The 22,710-nt window shown below is 44.6% G+C and overlaps 4 protein-coding genes across 5 annotated transcripts; all 4 read right to left on the minus strand.

The window, feature by feature from the left end:
* Window positions 1-4,136: 4,136 nt before the first annotated feature.
* On the minus strand, window positions 4,137-7,766 carry LOC139566440 (2-oxoglutarate receptor 1-like). Of its 2 annotated transcripts, none has more exons than XM_071387611.1 (2): window positions 7,664-7,766; window positions 4,137-5,480 (listed from the first exon to the last, which is right to left on the minus strand). In XM_071387611.1, the coding sequence occupies exon 2, from the start codon at window positions 5,451-5,453 to the stop codon at window positions 4,413-4,415; it is 1,041 nt and encodes a 346-aa protein (XP_071243712.1). In that variant the 5' UTR covers window positions 5,454-5,480; window positions 7,664-7,766; the 3' UTR covers window positions 4,137-4,412. The 2 variants fall into 2 exon arrangements, with proteins under 2 accessions (XP_071243712.1, XP_071243713.1); XM_071387612.1 differs by lacking the exon at window positions 7,664-7,766 and adding an exon at window positions 6,414-7,645.
* Window positions 7,767-9,964: 2,198 nt separating this feature from the next.
* LOC139566227 (kelch-like protein 41b) lies at window positions 9,965-11,282 on the minus strand. Its single transcript, XM_071387263.1, has 3 exons — window positions 11,248-11,282; window positions 10,686-10,832; window positions 9,965-10,295 (listed from the first exon to the last, which is right to left on the minus strand). Exons 1-3 carry the CDS (start codon window positions 11,280-11,282, stop codon window positions 10,184-10,186), a joined length of 294 nt encoding a protein of 97 aa, XP_071243364.1. The 3' UTR covers window positions 9,965-10,183.
* A 1,187-nt stretch (window positions 11,283-12,469) lies between these two features.
* On the minus strand, window positions 12,470-14,287 carry LOC139566450 (2-oxoglutarate receptor 1-like). Its single transcript, XM_071387628.1, has one exon. The coding sequence runs from the start codon at window positions 13,802-13,804 to the stop codon at window positions 12,764-12,766; it is 1,041 nt and encodes a 346-aa protein (XP_071243729.1). The 5' UTR covers window positions 13,805-14,287; the 3' UTR covers window positions 12,470-12,763.
* A 3,659-nt stretch (window positions 14,288-17,946) lies between these two features.
* On the minus strand, window positions 17,947-18,887 carry LOC139566495 (kelch-like protein 41b). Its single transcript, XM_071387767.1, has 2 exons — window positions 18,743-18,887; window positions 17,947-18,352 (listed from the first exon to the last, which is right to left on the minus strand). The coding sequence occupies exons 1-2, from the start codon at window positions 18,880-18,882 to the stop codon at window positions 18,241-18,243; spliced, it is 252 nt and encodes an 83-aa protein (XP_071243868.1). The 5' UTR covers window positions 18,883-18,887; the 3' UTR covers window positions 17,947-18,240.
* Window positions 18,888-22,710: the final 3,823 nt, after the last annotated feature.

Genomic DNA, 22,710 nt, shown 5'->3' on the forward strand with positions numbered 1-22,710 from the left:
CTGCCACAGAGATTCAGTGACATATGTCTCCATAGCCACTGTCTCCTCCTGGGACAATGGGTACACTTGACTCCTAGGAAGTGCAGCGTTCTCCAGGAGGTTTATCGCGCAGTCCCCTCGACGATGGGGTGGTAATTGGGTCGCCTTCTTCTTACAGAATCGGCATATTCAGAGCGAATGCGCACGGTGGAAACCTGGTCTGGACTCTCCACCGTAGTCGCACCTACGGAAACTCCTAAACACCTGCCTGAACACTCCTCTGACCACCCTCGAAGAGCCCCCTGTCTCCATGAAATCACCGGGTTGTGATGAGCTAGCCACGGAATTCCCAGCACCACTGGAAACGCAGGTGAATCAATAAGGAATAGACTAATCCGTTCCTTATGACTCCCTTGCGTTACCATGTCCAGTGGCACCGTGGCCTCCCTGACCAGCCCTGATCCTAATGGTCGGCTATCTAAGGAGTGCACGGGGAAAGGTTGGTCTAACGACACCAGGGGAATCCCTAGCCTTAGTGCGAGCCCATGATCCATAAAGTTCCCTACTGCGCCTGAATCGACTAGCGCCTTATGCTGTAGAGAGGGAGAAAACCCAGGGAAAGAGGTTAGCACAAACATATGGCCGACAGGAAGCTCTGGGTGAGTCTGGTGCGGACTCACCTGGGGTGAACGAGTAGTGCTCCGCCTGCCCTCCCGACTCCCAAACGAGCTCCTCCAGCACCGGTCGGCCGTGTGTCCTCGCCGACCACAACTGGTGCAGGAGGATACTCCTCCTCTGGTCCCCCTCGATGCAGCCCCCCCTAACTCCATGGGGATGGGAGCAGGAGGGCCTGGGGGTGGAATCAACCGGGCCCGTTCCGGACGCCCGAAGGGCAGCCAGCAGGTTGTCCAGATGAATGGACATGTCTATCAGTTCATCCAATGAAATAGTAGTGTCCCGACACGCTAGCTGCCTGCGGACGTCCTCCCTGAGGCTACAACGGAAGTGGTCCATCAAAGCCCTGTTGTTCCACCCCGCTCCTGCGGCCAAGGTCCGGAGATCCAGGGCAAAGTCCTGCGCGCTCCTCGTCTCCTGTCGCAGGTGGAACAGCCGCTCGGCCCTCCGGTGGGTGATCGAACACAGCCCGGAATCGGCGGGTGAACTCGGGGTAGTGATCCCTCGCCGAGTCTGGGCCATTCCACACTGCATTGGCCCACTCCAGGGCCCACTCCAGAGGACGCTCACGCTCTCCTCCCCTGAGGGAGTCGGACGGACGGTAGCTAGGTATAATTCCAGTTGGAGGAGAAACCCCTGACACCCAGCCGCCGTCCCATCATACTCCCTGGGGAGCGCCAGACGCAGGGCCCCGGAGCCGGATGCTGAAGCAGGGGTAGGTGGTGCTGGTGGAGGGGGCGCTGGAGATGAGGTGGGAAGGCCACTCCTCTCCCATCGGTCCATCCTCTCCATCATCTGATCCATGGCGGACCCAATCCAGTGAAGAACGGTGGTGTGATGGAGGACCCTCTCCTCCATCGATGGGAGAGGAGGTGTGGCTGCTCCTGCTGATTCCATTGTACAGGTGCGGGGAAGTGTTCTCTTAGTTTTGCCGGTGCTAGACTAGAATTGCTCAACTTGGCATTGCAAATCATGCAGTTAGGACGCTGACTCCCATCACGTTCCGTTATACATGTGAATCCATATTGTACATATTCGTCCGACCACTTTCTTTTTTTGCTCGACATAGTAAGTATGAAGGGATTAAAATATTAAGAAAGAAATTACAAGACGTACCATCACGACAGTCACAAGTCGACTACTGAGCGCACCAAATTCCCTGCAGCACAGATAGGCCAAGCGATGTAGCGTGATCACCTGCAGCCAATGATGGCCAAGCGGGGCGTGTCATCACGAATCATATGAGTCGGATGTGTGTCTTGACCTCCGCCGAACCCCTGAGACTGACTCACCGAACCCCTGGGGTTCGATCGAACCCAGGTTAAGAACCACTGGGCTAAGGTGTATGTAAATTTCTGCCTTCAACTGTATGTATTGAGGAGGAGGAGGGAGGGGAGGAAGAGGAGGAGGAGGAGGATGAGGAAGTCAGTGTGTTCTTACTCCCATAATTGTACAACCATCATTATTTCTTATCAAGGGAACCCAGCAACAGTGAGATAAGTTGTTTTTCTCCGTAACTAATACCGTGCACTACTGTGAATAACACTTAGAATGTGAAGCTTTCTTTGAAAAGCAGTGTGATCCCAGTAGAAATCCATTGTTGCAAGAATTCAGACCAAAATTAACCTCAGTGTCAAGTCCACCGCTTCCCCAAATGGCACTTGTTCTAACCATAGGAGCTCTTATACTTTTAGAATCATTAACATGAGCGAGCACTGTGAAATGGTTAGTGACAGTCACGTATACTCCCTCTCAGGCCTCTAGGTCATCAGGCTGCTGATTATCCCGCACACCTGTCACCATCGTCAAGCACACCAGCACCTCATGACACTCACCTGGACTCCATCACCTCCTTGATTATCTTCCCTACATCTGTCACTCCCCTTGGTTCTTTCCCCAGGTGTTATGGACTCTGTTTCGTGTCAGTGCGTTATTTGTGGTTTGTTTATTTATTAAAACACTCGCTCCCTGTACTTGTTTCCCGACTCTCAGCGCACTCATTACAGTGACGCATGAAGGGATATGGCACTCAGTAGAATCGTTTGGTGACATCATTTCTAAAGAACAAACAATCCAATCACTCCTCTTTTCTGAAGAAGATCTCTCACTGTTGATTGAAATGGGCCGTTCGGGTTGACTAATTTACCTTAAATATACATTGAAAGGAAGACAGCCCTGAACCACATGGAGTCCTTATACTCAGTACACTTATGTCATATTCAACATATTATGTAGAATTGATGTTTGGGAATGATATATATATATTTTTAAATAGAAAAGTAGCTGTGGCCTGTAGAGACACCTGTAAAACAGTGGCTTTGTCAACTTACATTCCAGTTGACTTATATGGGAAGGGTGGGTGCTAATAGAAAGACAAGTGGTTAATCGGGAAACATGAAAATTTACAGATAGAAAGGGAGGCGTGGAGGAAGGAAGAGACAGGTTTACCAGACAGGAGAGGGTTTACCAGACAGAAACAGTTACTTCCTGGTTCCCAGTCAGTGTGCAACACAGCACTAATCTGTACATCTGAACACCTCTGAATGACAGTAGATAGTATGATAGGAGAACACATGCTCCTGTTGGCATACACCTGTACATTCTCAAAATGCATTAAACACTGCTTCTAAGGAAATTCTCAACAATGTTTACCGGAACGGTAGAGGAAGAGATTGAAAGGTTGACAAGAAACAATAGCCAACAATCAATTGCAGCTAGAGACAGGAGGAAATTGTTACACGCATAGGCCTACTCATTTATATTCATATTCAAGTTTCCATCCTAGCCTATCACTCGTCTTTATTGTTCTCATTGTGTTATGGTAGCAAGATACTATACAGAGGTCTTTTTTACTGTCAGAGAGTTCCCTCGAGTGTTTCTTTGCGTTAGATGCTTTCTTTCAGCTTTGAATCTGAAGTGAGGTCTGGGCTCCCACAAGGTAGGGTGGACAGTGGACATTACCACCCTTTGATGTGGGACTCAAATAGTACAGCCTCAAATAAACATTTAAGCACCACTAATCTGACACTAGTTTGTTAGCTATTTGATACTATCAAATGATGAAATGAGTTGAAATTAAATTGGATGAGTAATGTATTATAGTAAATAGCCTTCAGAGGAAAAGCAGGATTATAGAGTTTATTGTCGGTTTCCTTATTAGGAAGTGGTTCTGTGATTCTTCATAATGTAAGATGTAAAACAGACGTCACTTAATAGCAGGAAATCTTTCTACCCAGCCACTCCTTTTCACCCCTAGCCAACCTGTTCCTTGTTCCTAGACTCTAATTTCATTGTTGCTTGCGTTAAGTAGGTGAGAAATACGTACCTGAGAGAGTGCCAACACTGGGTATAGAATTGAAAACATTTGGTGTCTGAATCATGTTGACATGTTTCTGGTCCTGGGTCAAGTGTATCATGTTCTTGTTTCTCTAAAGTCATGCCAGAACAATGCGTCAAATACCCACCGAGCTCTGAGACGGATGTTGGATTGTTAAATGTTGATTGTTAAACGTTTATTTATAATGAACTGATATGTCAATATCAATAAGAGTATACAGTAGATATAGTATCTAATATATTTATAGAAACCACATCGATATTGTAAACCTCATATTGGCGTATAATAAAATCTGATAAAAGGTTTTCTATTTACAGGATCACAGTACAGTATATACAATATTGTAGCACAATATATTGCCATGATAGTAATGTCCACCCAGAATGAAACAGAACACTGTATTATATCTCATGTCATTATTTCATGCCATATCCTTGGCTGCTGTCCTTTCGGCTGAAGCTGTGTTACTGGGCTTACTGACGACAGCCAGGCTGAGTTTGAGGTGAGTCCTGAACTTGGTCCACCAGGGGCCCCAGGGGAACACACTGAGGAAGGCCTGCTGGAACTTGTCCCCGGCCAGGGTGTACAGAGCCAGGTTAAAGAACGTGTTGAGCCCCGCTACGGGCCTGGACAGGATATAAGCGGCGTGGACCCAGTGCACCAACATACATGACGACTCAGGCTTCCTCCTGGTGTCTACTCTTAGGATCCTCAGGACGTGGTACGGCAAGAAGCATACCATGAACACCACCAGGATCAGTACAGTGAGGCGGCGTGCCCGTACCCGGCAAGGGCTGTGGGTGTGGGGCCCCTTGGCTAGTTCACGGACGATACCGGCGTAACACACCACCACCACCACCAGGGGCAGCAGGTAGCCCAGCACGGTCAGCAGCCAACCGTACCACCACAGGACAGCCGGGTCGTTGCTAGCAAAATCCAAACAGTAGGTCTTGTTGTTTTTATTCTCCATGGTGATCATGGTGAGCATGGGCACAATCTCTGCCACGGCTATAGCCCAGACCGCGGCGCACGCCAAGATACCCCACCTCTTCTGCTGCACCTGCGCCGCCCTCAGAGGATGCGCCACCACGACATATCGAAACACAGCCAAACAGGTGAGAAACAGTATACTACCATATAGGTTAAAGTGGAACCCGAAACGCAGAAAGCGACACATGAAGTCGCCCAGGGTCCAGGATTCACCGTTGGTGTAGTAGTAGACCATGAAAGGCAGACTCAGAACATACAGAAGATCCGTCAACGCCAGGTTGAACATAATGATACTGCTGGACTTCCAGGGTCGTAGCTTGGCCAGGTAGATGGCGATGGAGGTGACGTTACCCAGCAGCCCCACAACAAAAATGACACTGTACATGACGGGCAGGTAGTAGCGTTTCATCAGGCTGTCCACGCTGGTGCAGTTATCGTCGGATTTGTTCCCGCCGTAGATGGCGCTAGACATGACCGTGATGTGATTGTTGTTATAGGCCTAGAAGAGGAACCCAAGTAGAGACAGACAGTTATATAATTATATACAATACCAGTCAAAAGTTTGGACACACCTACTCATTCAAGGGTTTTTCTTTATTTGTACTATTGTCTACACTGTAGAATAATAGTGAAGACATCAAAACTATGAAATAGCACATATGGAATCAAGTAGTGGCCAAAAAAGTGTTAAAGAAATCAAAATCAAAAGTTTGGACACACCTACTCATTCAAGGGTGAAGACATCAACACTATTAATTAACACATGGAATTATGTAGTAACCAAAAAAGTGTTAAACAAATAAAAATAAATGTTATATTTCAGATTCTTTAAATTAGCCACACTATGACAGCTTTGCACACTCTTGACATTTTCTCAACTAGCTTCATGAGGTAGTCACCTGGAATGCATTTCAGGTGTGCCTTATTAAAAGTTAATTTGTGGTATTTCTTTCCTTCTTAATGCGTTTGAGCCAAACAGTTGTGTGTGACAAGGTAGAGGTGGTAAACAGAAGATAGCCCTATTTGGCAAAAGACAGAGTACAAGTTAATGTCAAGAACACCTCAAAAAGGCAAAGAGAAACGACAGTCCATCATTACTTTAAGAAATGAAGGTCATTCAATCGGAAAATGTCAAGAACTTTTCAAGTTTCTTCAAGTGCAGTCGCAAAAACCATCAAACACTATGATGAAACTGGCTCTCATGAGGAACGCCAGAGTAAAGGAAGACCCAGAGTTACCTCTGCTGCAGAGGATAAGTTCATTAGTTACCAGCCTCAGAAATTGCAGCCCAAATAAATACTTCAAAGAGTTCAAGTAACAGATACATCTCAACGTCAACTGTTCAGAGGAGACTGCGTGAATCAGGACTTCATGGTCAAATATGTGCAAAGAAACCGCTACTAAAGGACACCAATAAGAAGAAGAGACTTACTTGGGCCAAGAAACACGAGCAATGGACATTAGACCGGTGGAAATTTGTCCTTTGGTCTGATGAGTCCACATTTTAGATTTATTTTTCCAACCCCGTGTCTTTGTGAGTCGCAGAAAAGGTGAACGGATGATCTCCGCGTGTATTTTTCCCACCGTGAAGCTTTGCCGGTGACACTATGTGATTTATTTAGAATTCAAGGCACACTTAAAAACTTGATGAAACTATCCAGGACTGTAGAACCCACCAACAGGAACTATCTCTGCTTTTAGGCCTACTTCTACCACAGTCAAAACTATTACTACTACTATTACTACTACTACTACTACTACTTCTTCTACTACTACTACTACTACTACTACCACTACTATTACTACTACTAATACTACAGGTACTATTTCTAAAACAGTCACTTACGTTCACCTTTTCAACACTAGCCTCTAACAATTTCAACTTCTAAACATATTATACTACGACTAATTCAAAATGATCATTTCTAGTTCCCTCTGCTCTCATTATCACAAAAGGTGTGAGACAGTCTCAGGTTTGTTTGGCAGCTTACACGAACAAAAAAATCCACACCATGCCAGTGCAAAGTTTACACCTCAGGTCTGATTATTCCTTCTCATCTTGTTCCTTACTTTTTTACTCTGCACTTCATGTATTCTTCCTTTCAGAAAATACTGTAACATGTGCAGCCACCTAGTAAGTATGATCAACGCTAGACTAGAATAAAAAAAAATCATCCTTAGTTTCTTTGTACTATACACATTGAGTCAGAAGCCTCGTTTATACCTGGTTCTAACATGCGTCCTTTGTTCTGATTGTGCCCACATTTTTAGACTGGTGTAGACGATTAAAAGACGCATTGTGATCTGATCACAATCAGATCTTCACCCAGAGTATTTGGATATTATCATTCAAGTATAAACCGATTTGGATGGTCAAATAATTTAAATTATCACTATACCGGTCTCTAAAATCATTGACAGGTAACACCATGTCTTAAAATAAATAAATAAATATTATTTTGAAAGAATATCTGTCAAATAACCTGCATACTGGGAGGCACCAGGGAATCTGGTCACAATGCAGACACAGTGGAAGGATAGGAGACACATTTTAATACCGTGTGTAGATGCATCAGCTACAATGTGGGCACAATCAGAATGTGGATAAGATCAGGACAAAAGACTTATGTTAGTACTAGGTATAAACAAGGCTAGAGTACAGTTAGGGATATGGAAACTTACAGTCAGTCAGTCAGTCAGTCAGTGCTGTTCCCTCAGTCATCGATATCCTGTCTGAGACTTTCCTCCTCTTCTCTCTTATACATCAGCCACCTCTAGTCCCTCCTTTCAGCTACTTTAACCTCCTATATCACTGTCTGGCACCCACTACAGGAAAACACAAGCATGTCACGCACTGTGCCTTTGTTGGGCGTTACCTCATTGACTTCTGCATAGAACCTGTATTCACAAAGAATTCAGATCCTATTTCAGCTGTATTTGACATGAAACTATTACAAATATACGGGAAGTACAGTACTACTTCCTCTTCACTATGGGTACAATACATCATTCCTGTGCAGCAGTTATATAAAGGGAGGAATAGCGTGGAGTACATTGAGCTGCGTTATTCCCCCTCAGTGCTAGTGGTTTAGTGGCTTAGTGTTACTGTACTATGATGTCACATGTCCTGCATTTGGCATCAGCCTGCAGGTTGATATGCTTGATACATGTTGATGACAGACATTAGTGAACTAGAAATGGATTCCGGTGAAAACGGTCAAAAGCTGTGGTGGTTATAAGTATTTAGTAATGTTACAGTGCAAGTTCAAATCATGAATGTAAAGGGTATCTAGAGGTAGTTACGATATAGTGAAAATGCCCACATTTACAATAGTACAACATATGCTCCTAAAATTCTTTGTGGTGAATGTGGATTTTTTTAAATTTTATTTTTGGTGTAAAGTTCACCTACATTTCATATCTAGGACAGACTACGTAACATAGAGATTCCAGTTCTGGGTCACCAGGGGTGTAAAGTACTTAATTAAAAATACTTTAAAGTACTACTTTACTACTTTTAGTTTTTGGGGGTATCTGTACTTTACTATATATATTTTTGATAACTTTTACCTCACTACATTCCTAAAGAAAATAATCACTTTTTACTCCATACATTTTCCTTGACACCCAAAATTACTCATTACATTTTGAATGCTTAGCAGGACAGGAAAATTATCGAATTCACACACTTATCACGAGAACATCCCTGGTCATCCCTACTCCCTCTGCTCTGGCGGACTCACGAAACCCGAATGCTTTGTTTGTAAATTATTTCTGAGTTTTGGAGAGTGCCACTGGCTATCTGTAAATAACAAAGAAAGAGAATTTTACCATCTGGTTTGCGTAATATAAGGAATTTGAAGTGATTTATACTTTTACTAAGGTATGACAATAGAGTACTTTTTCCACCACTGTGGGTAATGGAGATCAACCTCCTGTATGTCAAACCTACTGTGGAAATCTATAGGGACCTACAGTGTTGGTATGACACATACTGTGGTGTACATAGTATATGCATAATGCAGGACAGTTGTTTAGACCGGCCAATGAGTTGGTGTTTACCCTGTTTGTTTTTACTATACGAACTGGCTCACACCTATATTTATTTTCCTTATTTACCATATCTTCGACCTTAATCTAGTAAAACATGCGTGCTATTCGCAGACAAATATTTAATCGGGATAGGTGTCCCTTCCACGGGACGGTTGAGCTACCATAGGCTAATGCGATTAGCACGAGGTTGTAAGTAACAAGAACATTTCCCGGGACATAGACATATCTGATATTGGCAGAAAGCTTAAATTCTTGTTAATCTAACTGCACTGTCCAATTTACAGTAGCTATTACAGTGAAAGAATACCATGCTATTGTTTGAGGAGAGCGCACACTTTTGAACATGAAAAGTTATTCATAATCAAATTAGGCACATTTGGGCAGTCTTGATACAACATTTTGACCAGAAATGCAATGGTTCTTTGGATCAGTCTAAAACTTTGAACATACACTGCTGCCATCTGGTGGCCAAAATCTAAATTGCACCTGGGCTGGAATAATACATTATGGCCTTTCTCTTGCATTTCAAAAATGATGGTACAAAAAAATACAAAAGAACGGTTGTTTTTTTCATTGTATTATCTTTTACCAGATCTATTGTGTTATATTCTACTACATTCCTTTCACATTTCCATAAACTTCAAAGTGTTTCCTTTCAAATGGTACCAAGAATATGCAAATCCTTGCTTCAGGGCCTGAGCTACAGGAAGTTAGATTTGGGTGTCATTTTAGACGAAAAGGGAAAAAAAGGGGTTAATCCTTCAACTAAACTAGCCATGAAAAATGGCGACTACTGTTACTCCAAATTCAAATCAACCATAACAGGAGTTTTTTAACAAATGTTTACTTTACAAAAAAGCTAGTTAAATACACGTTGTGGGTTACTCGATAGTGAGGGAAACTAATATACTAATGTGGTCTTCACTGAAGCAAAGTAGATGTTGTTTTTATTGTATAGAAAATCACCTGAGATCATAAAGAGACAAAAATAAACTCTCGACACATTCAACCAATAAGAGTCCACATTTGAGTTGTCATGTGACGGTGACACCCCCTCTATTACTGAAATGGAAAGACTACCCAGAGAAGATGATGATAATCCGGGCAGACAGAGGGCATCATGGGGAATCATGATGGCGCAGCGAGGGTCTAGAGTTTGGGCATCTTGGCAGCATTGAGGCGCAGGGACACACAGGAGGAGCCAGCGGCATAACGCATCTCCCTCAGCATCCCGCTCCATTCCTTCTTGTCCTCCTCGTACCTAACACAAGGAAAAGGAAGATACAGTGATGAGGAACAAACCAAGACGTAGTTGATTGTTTGTACAGTACCACTGACCAAGTAGGGCCCTCTCATTTATTTTTTCATTTAGCTTTACTTTTATTTCTTGTCATACATTTATATAACAAATTATTATAATTGAACTAAGATGAATAAGTTCTACTTCTTTGTCCACAGGAATGGAAATGTAAGCCATCTAAAATAACAAACCCACATCAAACAGGGCTGAACAAGGTGAACTTGTGTTAGCTCACTGAGTTACTGCCTAGGCTTTAGCACGATGGGCTAACACAGTCCTTTCGCATGCACGAAGAAGACCCGGGTTTGAATCCCAGTTGATAACATAATAACATTAAAAGAGGGGACTTACTGCCAAACATCAGTGACCTCTGCGGGGACCACCTCCTTGTTGTCATTCTGGATGATGGTGAAGCCCCCCACGGCGTACAGGGCCCCCTCACTGCTCAGCAGGTTCACTGAGCTCCTCTCCTGGGGAAAGTCTGTGAACGTCTCCCATCTGCGAAAGAAGGTCATTAGGGATAGCATCAGGGGGACTCTTTATAATTAAGGCCATCCTGACTCAAGATACTAATAACGTTTACCCTCCTCCTTTGTTCCAAAGTCGTAGACTTCAGATGCAGCAGTGAGGCCTTCCTCGTTGACTCCACCGGCCACCACAATCTTTCCGTTGTAAACGACAGCTCCAAACATGGCTCTGGCTGTCTTCAAGGCAGCCAGCTCCCTCCACTCTGACTGCTTGTGGTTGTATACAACCATTTTGTTCAGGGCTTTGCTGCACGGGAGAATGATAGACAGGGTTGTCAGATCTCAGGAATTGTCCTTCTGGCAACAGTATAGAAAGACTGTGATGGATTTACAGTTACGGTTTGGATTCAATAAATCAGACAACATGTATTATAATACGTGCTCACATGCAGTGGAGGCTGTTGAGGGGAGGACGACTCATGGTAATGGCTGGAATGGAGTCAATGAAATGGTATCAAACACATGAAAGACATGGTTTCCATTGACTCCATTCCAGCCATTATTATGAGCCATCCTCCCCTCAGCAGCCTCCACTGCTCACATGAACACATTACATTATTTTCACTATGGTCACATTTGAAAACTATTCACTTAACCATGTGTACTTCCATAATGAAAGTAATGACTTCTACACTAGCTCTATAGTCTAGCATGCTCAGATCTTAGAATTATAGACTACAAACAGCTGCAACTCACACCAATTCTTTAGCAAAACACACGCACGCACGTGCACACACACACACAAAACTTAATTTTCAATTGTCGAGGGGACCTAAAATGTATTTCCATTCTTCCCTAAATAAGGAGCTTTTCAACAATGTTTACTGGAACGGGAGAGGAAGAGATTGAAAGGTTGACAAGAAACAATAGCCAATAATCAATTGCAGCTAGAGACAGGAGGAACTTGTTACATGCATAGGCCTACTCATTTATATTCATATTCAAGTTTCCATCCTAGCCTATCACTCGTCTTTATTGTTCTCATTGTGTTATGGTAGCAAGATACCATACAGAGGTCTTTTTTACTGTCAGAGTTCCCTCGAGTGTTTCTTTGCGTTAGATGCTTTCTTTCAGCTTTGAATCTGAAGTGAGGTCTGGGCTCCCACAAGGTAGGGTGGACAGTGGACATTACCACCCTTTGATGTGGGACTCAAATAGTACAGCCTCAAATAAACATTTAAGCACCACTAATCTGACACTAGTTTGTTAGCTATTTGATACTATCAAATGATGAAATGAGTTGAAATGAAATTGGATGAATAATGTATTATAGTAAATAGCCTTCAGAGGAAAAGCAGGATTATACAGTTTATTGTCGGTTTCCTTATTAGGAAGTGGTTCTGTGATTCTTCATAATGTCAGATGTAAAACAGACTTAATAGCAGGAAACTTTCCCCCCTGACACTCCTTTATCCCCCAGCCAACCTGTTCCTTATTCCTGAGAAATACGTACCTGAGAGAGTGCCAACACTGGGTATAGAAGTGAAAACATTTGGTGTCTGAATCATGTTGACATGTTTCTGGTCCTGGGCCAAGTGTATCATGTTCTTATTTCTCTAAAGTCATGCCAGAACAATGCGTCAAATACCCACTGAGCTCTGAGACGGATGTTGGATTGTTAAATGTTGATTGTTAAACGTTTATTTATAATGAACTGATATGTCAATATCAATAAGAGTATACAGTAGATATAAAGTCACTCTTTACAAGTATCGAATATATTTATAGACACCACATCAATATTGTAAACCTCATATTGGCGTATAATAAAATCTGATCAAAGCTTTTCTATTTACAGGATCACAGTACAGTATATACAATATTGTAGGACAATATATTGCCATGATAGAAATGTCCACACAGAATGAAACAGAACACTGTATTATATCTCATGTCCTTATTTCATGACATATCCATGGCTGCTGGCCTTTCGGCTGAAGCTGTGTTATTGGGCTTACTGACGACAGCCAGGCTGAGTTTGAGGTGAGTCCTGACCTTGGTCCACCAGGGGCCGCAGTGGATCACACTGAGGAAGGCCTGCTGGAACTTGTCCCCGGCCAGGGTGTACAGAGCCAGGTTAAAGAACGTGTTGAGCCCCGCTACGGGCCTGGACAGGATATAAGCGGCGTGGACCCAGTGCACCAACATACATGACGACTCAGGCTTCCTCCTGGTGTCTACTCTTAGGATCCTCAGGACGTGGTACGGCAAGAAGCATACCATGAACACCACCAGGATCAGTACAGTGAGGCGGCGTGCCCGTACCCGGCAAGGGCTGTGGGTGTGGGGCCCCTTGGCTAGTTCACGGACGATACCGGCGTAACACACCACCACCACCACCAGGGGCAGCAGGTAGCCCAGCACGGTCAGCAGCCAACCGTACCACCACAGGACAGCCGGGTCGTTGCTAGCAAAATCCAAACAGTAGGTCTTGTTGTTTTTATTCTCCATGGTGATCATGGTGAGCATGGGCACAATCTCTGCCACGGCTATAGCCCAGACCGCGGCGCACGCCAAGATACCCCACCTCTTCTGCTGCACCTGCGCCGCCCTCAGAGGATGCGCCACCACGACATATCGAAACACAGCCAAACAGGTGAGAAACAGTATACTACCATATAGGTTAAAGTGGAACCCGAAACGCAGAAAGCGACACATGAAGTCGCCCAGGGTCCAGGATTCACCGTTGGTGTAGTAGTAGACCATGAAAGGCAGACTCAGAACATACAGAAGATCCGTCAACGCCAGGTTGAACATAATGATACTGCTGGACTTCCAGGGTCGTAGCTTGGCCAGGTAGATGGCGATGGAGGTGACGTTACCCAGCAGCCCCACAACAAAAATGACACTGTACATGACGGGCAGGTAGTAGCGTTTCATCAGGCTGTCCACGCTGGTGCAGTTATCGTCGGATTTGTTCCCGCCGTAGATGGCGCTAGACATGACCGTGATGTGATTGTTGTTATAGGCCTAGAAGAGGAACCCAAGTAGAGACAGACAGTTATATAATTATATACAATACCAGTCAAAAGTTTGGACACACCTACTCATTCAAGGGTTTTTCTTTATTTGTACTATTGTCTACACTGTAGAATAATAGTGAAGACATCAAAACTATGAAATAGCACATATGGAATCAAGTAGTGGCCAAAAAAGTGTTAAAGAAATCAAAATATATTTTATTAAGTAGCTACACTTTGATTTGATGACAGCTTTGCACACTCTTGGCATTCTCTCAAATAGCTTCATGAGGTAGTCACCTGGAATGCATTTCAGGTGTGCCTTGTTAAAAGTTAATTTGTGGTATTTCTTTCCTTCTTAATGCGTTTGAGCCAAACAGTTGTTTTGTGACAACGTGGGTGTGGTAAGAAGATAGCCCTATTTGGTAAAAGACCAAGTCCATATTGTGTCAAGAACAGTTCAAAAAGGCAAAGAGAAACGACAGTACATCATTACTTTAAGAAATGAAGGTCATTCAATCGGAAAATGTCAAGAACTTTTCAAGTTTCTTCAAGTGCAGTCGCAAAAACCATCAAGCGATATGATGAAACTGGCTCTCATGAGGACCGCCACAGGAAAGGAAGACCCAGAGTTACCTCTGCTGCAGAGGATAAGTTCATTAGAGTTACCAGCCCCAGAAATTGCAGCCCAAATACATGATTCAAAGAGTTCAAGTAACAGACAAATCTCAACATCATCTGTTCAGAGGAGACTGTGTGAATCAGGACTTCATGGTCAAATTGCTGCAAAGAAACCACTACTAAAAGACACCAATAATAAGAAGAGACTTGCTTGGGCCAAGAAACACGAGCAATGGATATTAGACCGTTGGAAATCTGTCCTTTGGTCTGATGGGTCCACATTTGAGATTTATGGTTCCAAACCTGTATCTTTGTCAGATGCAGAGTAGGTGAACGGATGATCTCCGCATGTGTGGTTCCCACCGTGAAGCATGGAGGAGGAGGTGTGATGGTGTGGGGATGCTTTGCTTTTGACACTGTCTGTGATTTATTTAGAATTCAATGCACACTTAAAAATGTGATAAAAATCTGCAGGACTGTAGAACCCACCAACAGTAACTATCACTGCTTTTAGACCTACTTCTACCACAGTCAACACTATTACTACTACTATTACTACTACTAATACTGCTTCTGCTACTACTACTGCAACTACTATTAGTACTGCTACTGCTACTACTATTACTACTATTACTACTACTACTACTACTACTACTAGTAGTGGTACTGCTACGACTACCACTATTTCTACTACTAGTGTAACGGATGTGAAATGGCTAGCTAGTTAGCTGTGTGCACGCTAATAGCGTTTCAATCGGTTACGTCACTCGCTTTGAGACCTTGAAGTAGTGGTTCCCCTTGCTCTGCAAGGGCCGCAGCTTTTGTTGAGCGATGGGTAACGACGCTTCGTGGGTGACTGTTGTTGATGTGTGCAGAGGGTCCCTGGTTCGGGCGAGGGGACGGACGTAAAGTTATACTGTTACACTAATACTGCTACTGCTACTACTACTGCTACTACTACTACTACTACTACTACTACTACAACTTCTACTACTACAACTACTATTTCTAAAACAGTCACTTACCCTCACCTTTTCAACACTGACCTCTAACAATTTCAACTTCTAAACGTATTCTACTAATACTAATTAAAATTAACATGTTTAGTTCCCTCTGGTCTCATTATCACAAAAGGTGTGAGACAGTCTCAGGTTTGTTTGGCAGCTTACACAAACAAAAAAATCCACACCATGCCAGTGCAAAGTTTACACCTCAGGTCTGATTATTCCTTCTCATCTTGTTCCTTACTTTTTTACTCTGCACTTCATGTATTCTTCCTTTCAGAAAATACTGTAACATGTGCAGCCACCTAGTAAGTATGATCAACGCTAGACTAGAATAAAAAAAATCATCCTTAGAATTTCTTTGTACTATACACATTGAGTAATAAGCCTCGTTTATACCTGGTTCTAACATGCGTCCTTTGTCCTGGTCTTGTCCACATTCGGATTGGGCCCACATTTTTAGACAGGTGTGGACGATTAAAATACACATTGTGATCTGTCAGTGATCAGATCTTCCTGACCACCTCCGGAGGTAGTCAGGGACCCAGAGTATTTGGATATTATCATTCAAGTATAAACCAATCTGGACGACCAAATAATTTAAATCATCACTATACCGCTCTCTAAAATAATTGACAGGTAACACCATGTCTTAACTTAAATAAATACATATTATTTTGAATGAATATCTGTAAAATAATCTGCATACTGCGAGGCACCAGCGAATCTGGTCACAATGCAGACACAGTGGAAGGACAGGAGACACATTTTAATACCGTGTGTAGATGCAATGGCTACAATGTGGGCACATTCAGAATATGGATAAGATCAGAAAAAAAGACGCATGTTAGCACCAGGTATAAACAAGGCTAGAGATAGAGTTAGTGATATGGCAACTTACAGTCAGTGCTGTTCCCTCCGTCATCGGTATCCTGTCTGAGACTTTCCTCCTCCTCTCTCTTATACATCAGCCACCTCTAGTCCCTCCTTTCAGCTACTTTAACCTCGTACAGCACTGTGTGGCCCCCACTACAGGAAAACACAAGCATGTCACACACTGTGCCTTTGTTGGGCGTTACCTCATTGACTTCTGCATAGAACCCTTCTGAAAAAATAATGAACATCCCATTTCAGCTGTATTTGACATTAAACTATTAAAAATATACGGGAAGTACAGTACTACTTCCTCTTCACTATGGGTACAGTACATAATTCCTGTGCAGCAGTTAAATAAAGGGAGGAATAGCGTGGAGTACATTGAGCTGCGTTATTCCCCCTCAGTGCTAGTGGTTTAGTGGCTTAGTGTTACTGTACTATGATGTCACATGTCCTACATTTGGCATCAGCCTGCAGGTTGATATGCTTGATACATGTTGATGACAGACATTAGTGAACTAGAAATGGATGCCGGTGAAAACGGTCAAAAGCTGTGGTGGTTATAAGTATTTAGTAATGTTACAGTGCAAGTTCAAATCATGAATGTAAAGGGTATCTAGAGGTAGTTACGATATAGTGAAAATGCCCACATTTACAATAGTACAACATATGCTCCTAAAATTTTTTGTGGTGAATGTGGATTTTCTTTTGTGTGTTTTGGTGTAAAGTTCACCTACATTTCATATCTAGGACAGACTACGTAACATAGAGATTTCCAGTTCTGGGTTACCAGGGGTGTAAAGTACTTAATTAAAAATACTTTAATGTACTACTTAAGTAGTTTTGGGGGGAATCTGTTCTTTGCTATTTGTTTTTTTGATAACTTTACCTTCACTGCATTCCTAAAGAAGATATGCTTTTTACTCCATACATTTCCCCTGCCACCCAAAATTACTCATTACATTTTGAATGCTTAGCATAACAGGAAAATGATCAATTCACACACTTATCAAGAGAACACCCCTGTCATCTCTCTGCCTCTGATCTGGCGGACTCACTGAGTGTTGGAGAGTGCCACTGGCTATCCGTAAATAACAAAGAAAGAGGATTGTGCCTTCTGGTTTGCTTAATATAAGGAATTTGAAATGATATACACTTTTGATACATAAGTATATTTAAAACCAAATACTTTTAGAATTTTTCTAAAGTAGTATTTTACTGGGTGACTTTCACTTTTACTTGCTTCATTTTCTATTAAGGTAAGACAATAGGGTACCTTTTCCACCACTTTTGGTTGCGGAGATTAACCTAGTGTATGCCAAACCTACTGTGGAAATCTTCTGGGACCTACAGTGATGGTATGACACATAATGTGGTGTACATAGTATATGCATAATGCAGGACAGTTGTTTAAACCGGCCAATGAGTTGGTGTTTACCCTGTTTGTTTTTACTATACCAACCGGCTCACACCTATATTTAATTTCCTTATTTACCATATCTCGAACTGAATCTAGTTCTAGAAAAAATGTGTGCTATGGACAGACAGATGTTTAAACTAAACTAAACTTACTCCAAATTAAAATCAACCATAACAGGAGTTTTTGAACAAATGTTTATTATACAAAAAGCTAGCTAAATACACGTTGTGGGTTACTCGATAGTGAGAGAAACTAATATACTAATGCAGTCTTCACTGACGCAAAGTAGATGTTGTTTTTATTGTACAGAAAATCACCTTAGATCATAAATAGACAAATTGAACCTCAACACCATCAACCAATGAGAGTCCACATTTGAGTTGTCATGTGACGGTGACACCCCCTCTATTACTGAAATGGAAAGACTACCAAGAGAAGATGGTGGTAGTCCGGGCAGACAGAGGGCATCATGGGGAATCATGATGGCGCAGCGAGGGTCTAGAGTTTGGGCATCTTGGCAGCTTTGAGGCGCATGGATACACAGGAGGAGCCAGCGGCATAACGCATCTCCCTCAGCATCCCGCTCCATTCCTTCTTGTCGTCCTCGTACCTAACACAGGGAAAAGGAAGATACAGTGATGAGGAACAAACCAAGACGTAGTTGATTGTTTGTACAGTACCACTGACCAAGTAGGGCCCTCTCATTTATTTTTTCATTTAGCTTTACCTTTATTTCTTATCATACATTTATATAACAAATTATTATAAATGAACTAAGACGAATATGTTCTACTTTTTTGTTCTCAGGAATGGAAATGTAAGTCATCTAAAATAACAAACCAACATCAAACAGGGCTGAACAAGGTGAACTTGTGTTAGCTCACTGAGTTACTGTCTAGGCTTTAGCACGATGGGCTAACACAGTCCTGTTGTATGCATGAAGAAGACCTGGGTTCAAATCCTGGTTGATGACATAATAACATTAAAAGAGGGGTCTTACTGCCAAACATCAGTGACCTCTGCGGGGACCACCTCCTTGTTGTCATTCTGGATGATGGTGAAGCCCCCAACGGCGTACAGGGCCCCCTCACTGCTCAGCAGGTTCACTGAGCTCCTCTCCTGGGGAAAGTCTGTGAACATCTCCCATCTGTGAAAGAAGGTCATTAGGGATAGCATCAGGGGGACTTACAGACAACGAAGAACGCACGAACAGGAACAAACTAACAAACGAAACAGTCCCGTGTGGCACAAACACTGACACAGGAACACTCACCCACAAACAAACAGTGAGAACAGCCCCACTTAATATGGTTCTCAATCAGAGGAAACGTAAAACACCTGCCCCTGATTGAGAACCATATCAGGCTAATTGAACATGAACCCAACATAGAAACACATAACATAGAATGCCCACCCAGCTCACGTCCTGACCAACTAAACAAAGACAAAACAAAGGAAATAAGGTCAGGAACGTGACAGTACCCCCCCCCCCCCCAAGGTGCGGACTCCGGCCGCAAAACCTTAACCTATAGGGGAGGGTTTGGGTGGGCATCTGTCCACGGTGGCGGCTCTGGCTCTGGACGTGGTCCCCACCCCACCATAGTTAATCCCCGCCTCCGTGGCCTCCTTGTAATGTCGACCCTCCATATAAACCCCACTGGATTAAGGGGCAGCACCGGACTGAGGGGCGGCACCGGACTGAGGGGCGGCACCGGACTGAGGGGCGGCACCGGACTGAGGGGCGGCACCGGACTGAGGGGCGGCTCCGGACTGAGTGACGGCTCCGGACTGAGTGACGGCTCTGGCAGGTCATGGCTGGCTGACGGCTCTGGCAGGTCATGGCTGGCTGACGGCTCTGGCAGGTCATGGCTGGCTGACGACTCTGGCAGGTCATGGCTGGCTGACGGCTCTGGCAGGTCATGGCTGGCTGACGGCACTGGCAGGTCATGGCTAGCTGACGGCACTGGCAGGTCATGGCTGGCAGGCGGCTCTGGCTGCTCCTGTCTGGCGGGCGGCTCTGGCTGCTCCTGTCTGGCGGGCGGCTCTGGCTGCTCCTGTCTGGCGGGCGGCTCTGGCTGCTCCTGTCTGGCGGGCGGCCCTGGCTGCTCCTGTCTGGCGGGCGGCTCTGGCGGCTCCTGACTGACGGACGGCCCTGAAGGCTCAGGACAGACGGGCGGCTTTGAAGGCTCAGGACAGATGGGCGGCTTTGAAGGCTCAGGACAGACGGGCGGCTTTGAAGGCTCAGGACAGACGGGCGGTTCAGACGGCGCTGGGCAGACGGATAGCGCAGACGGCGCTGGGCAGACGGATAGCGCAGACGGCGCTGGGCAGACGGGCAGCGCAGGCGGAACTGGGCAGACGGGCAGTGCAGGCGGAACTGGGCAGACGGCAGACTCTGGCCGGCTGAGGCGCACAGTAGGCCTGGTGCGTGGTGCCGGAACTGGAGGTACTGGGCTGGAGACACGCACCACAGGGAGAGTGCGTGGAGGAGGAACAGGGCTCTGGAGACGCACAGGAAGCCTGGTGCGTGGTGTTGGCACTGGTGGTACTGGGCTGGGGCGGGGAGGTGTACTGGCTCCCTTGAGCACCGAGCCTGCCCAACCTTACCTGGTTGAATGCTCCCCGTAGCCCGACCAGTGCGGGGAGGTGGAATAACCCGCACTGGGCTGTGTTGGCGAACCGGGGACACCATGCGTAAGGCTGGTGCCATGTATGCCGGCCCGAGGAGACGCACTGGAGACCAGACGCGTTGAGCCGGCTTCATGGCACCTGGCTCAATGCTCAATCTAGCCCGGCCAGTGCGGGGAGGTGGAATAACCCGCACCGGGCTAAGCACACGTACAGGAGACACCGTGCGCTTTACCGCATAACACGGTGTCTGCCCGTACTTTCGCTCTCCACGGTAAGCTCGGGGAGTTGGCGCAGGTCTCCTACCTGACTTCGCCACACTCCCTTGTAGCCCCCCCCCCAAGAAATGTTTTGGGCTGACTCACAGGCTTCCTACCGCGTCGTCGTGCTGCCTCCATTCGCCGGTATCCCTCCTCACACTGCTCCAGAGAATCCCAGGCGGGCTCCGGCATTCTCCTTGGGTCGATCGCCCACCTGAGATCTGCAAAAAGCTGCAAAACCTGGACCCATACAAATCAGCTGGGCTAGACAATCTGGACCCTGTCTTTCTAAAATTATCCACCGCCATTGTTGTAAACCCTATAACAAGTCTGATCAACCTCTCTTTCGTATCGTCCGAGATCCCTAAAGATTGGAAAGCTGCCGCGGTCATCCCCCTCTTCAAAGGGGGTGACACTCTAGACCCAAACTGTTACAGACCTATATCCATCCTGCCCTGCCTTTCGAAAGTCTTCGAAAGCCAAGTTAATAATCAGATCACTGACCATTTCGAATCCCACCATACCTTCTCCGCTGTGCAATCCGGTTTCTGAGCTGGTCACAGGTGCACCTCAGCCACGCAAGGTACTAAACGATATCATAACCGCCATCGATAAAAGACAGTACTGTGCAGCCGTCTTCATCGACCTGGCCAAGGCTTTCGACTTTGTCAATCACCATCTGTAAACTCTCCTTCCAGACTCATATTAAACATCTCCAATCCTGTCACGCCCTGGCCTTAGTTATCTTTGTTTTCTTTATTATTTTAGTTAGGTCAGGGTGTGACATGGGGAATGTATGTGTTTTGGATTGTCTAGGGGTTTTGTATGTTAAATGGGTCAGTGTCTTGTCTAGGTGTTTGTATGTCTATGGCTGCCTAGATTGGTTCTCAATTAGAGGCAGCTGTGGTTCATTGTCTCTGATTGAGAGCCATATTTAAGGCAGCCATAGGCATTGGGGTTTTGTGGGTAATTGTCTATGTTCTATGTTGCAAGTGTGCACTTAGTCTTTAATAGCTTCACGTTTGTCTGTTTGTTGTTTTTGTTTCGTTTGTTCATCTTCTAATAAAGAGAAGATGTATTTTTCACACGCTGCACCTTGGTCCTCTCTCTCACCGCAAGACGATCGTGACAAATCCAAAATCAAATCAAGAATTGGCTTTCTATTTCGCAACAAACCCTCCTTCACTCACGCCGCCAAACTTACCTTAGTAAAACTGACTATCCTACCGATCCTCGACTTCGGCGATGTCATCTACAAAATAGCTTCCAATACTCTACTCAGCAAACTAGATGCAGTTTATCATAGTGCCATCTGTTTTGTTACTAAAACACCTTATACCACCCACCACTGCGACCTGTATGCTCTAGTCGGCTGGCCCTCACTACATATTCGTCGCCAGACCCACTGGCTCCAGGTCATCTATAAGTCCATGCTAGGTAAAGCTCCGCCTTATCTCAGTTCACTGGTCACGATAACAACACCCACCCGTAGCACTCGCTCCAGCAGGTATATCTCACTGATCATCCCAAAAGCCAACACCTCATTTGGCCGCCTTTCCTTCCAGTTCTCTGCTGCCTGTGACTGGAACGAATTGCAAAAATCGCTGAGGTTGGAGACTTTTATTTCCCTCACCAACTTTAAACATCTGCTATCTGAGCAGCTAACCGATCGCTGCAGCTGTACATAGTCCATCTGTAAACAGCCCACCCAATTTACCTACCTCATCCCCTTACTGTTTTTATTTATTTACTTTTCTGCTCTTTTGCACACCAGTATCTCTACTTGCACATGATCATCTGATGATTTATCACTCCAGTGTTAATCTGCTAAATTGTAATTATTCGCTCCTATGGCCTATTTATTGCCTACCTCCTCATGCCTTTTGCACACAATGTATATAGACCATTTTTTTTACACCTACTGTGTTATTGAATAGTTTATTGTTTACTCCATGTGTAACTCTGTGTTGTTGTCTGTTCACACTGCTATGCTTTATCTTGGCCAGGTCGCAGTTGTAAATGAGAACTTGTTCTCAACTAGCCTACCTGGTTAAATTAATTAAATAAAGGTGAAATAAAT

Source organism: Salvelinus alpinus, chromosome 38, assembly GCF_045679555.1.
Source record: "Salvelinus alpinus chromosome 38, SLU_Salpinus.1, whole genome shotgun sequence".
In the NCBI taxonomy this organism is placed as follows: Eukaryota; Metazoa; Chordata; class Actinopteri; order Salmoniformes; family Salmonidae; genus Salvelinus; species Salvelinus alpinus.

Coding starts and splice junctions, on each gene's coding strand:
- LOC139566440 (XM_071387611.1), bottom strand. CDS start 5,453: ATGTCTAGCGCCATCTACGGCGGGAACAAATCCGACGATAACTGCACC.
- LOC139566227 (XM_071387263.1), bottom strand. CDS start 11,282: ATGAGTCGTCCTCCCCTCAACAGCCTCCACTGCAT. Junction 10,833..11,247: donor CTCAACAGCCTCCACTGCAT/GTGAGCACGTAT, acceptor CTTCTTTCGCAG/ATGGGAGACGTTCACAGACT. Junction 10,296..10,685: donor GAGGTCACTGATGTTTGGCA/GTAAGTCCCCTC, acceptor TCCTTGTGTTAG/GTACGAGGAGGACAAGAAGG.
- LOC139566450 (XM_071387628.1), bottom strand. CDS start 13,804: ATGTCTAGCGCCATCTACGGCGGGAACAAATCCGACGATAACTGCACC.
- LOC139566495 (XM_071387767.1), bottom strand. CDS start 18,882: ATGTTCACAGACTTTCCCCAGGAGAGGAGCTCAGTGAACCTGCTGAGC. Junction 18,353..18,742: donor GAGGTCACTGATGTTTGGCA/GTAAGACCCCTC, acceptor TCCCTGTGTTAG/GTACGAGGACGACAAGAAGG.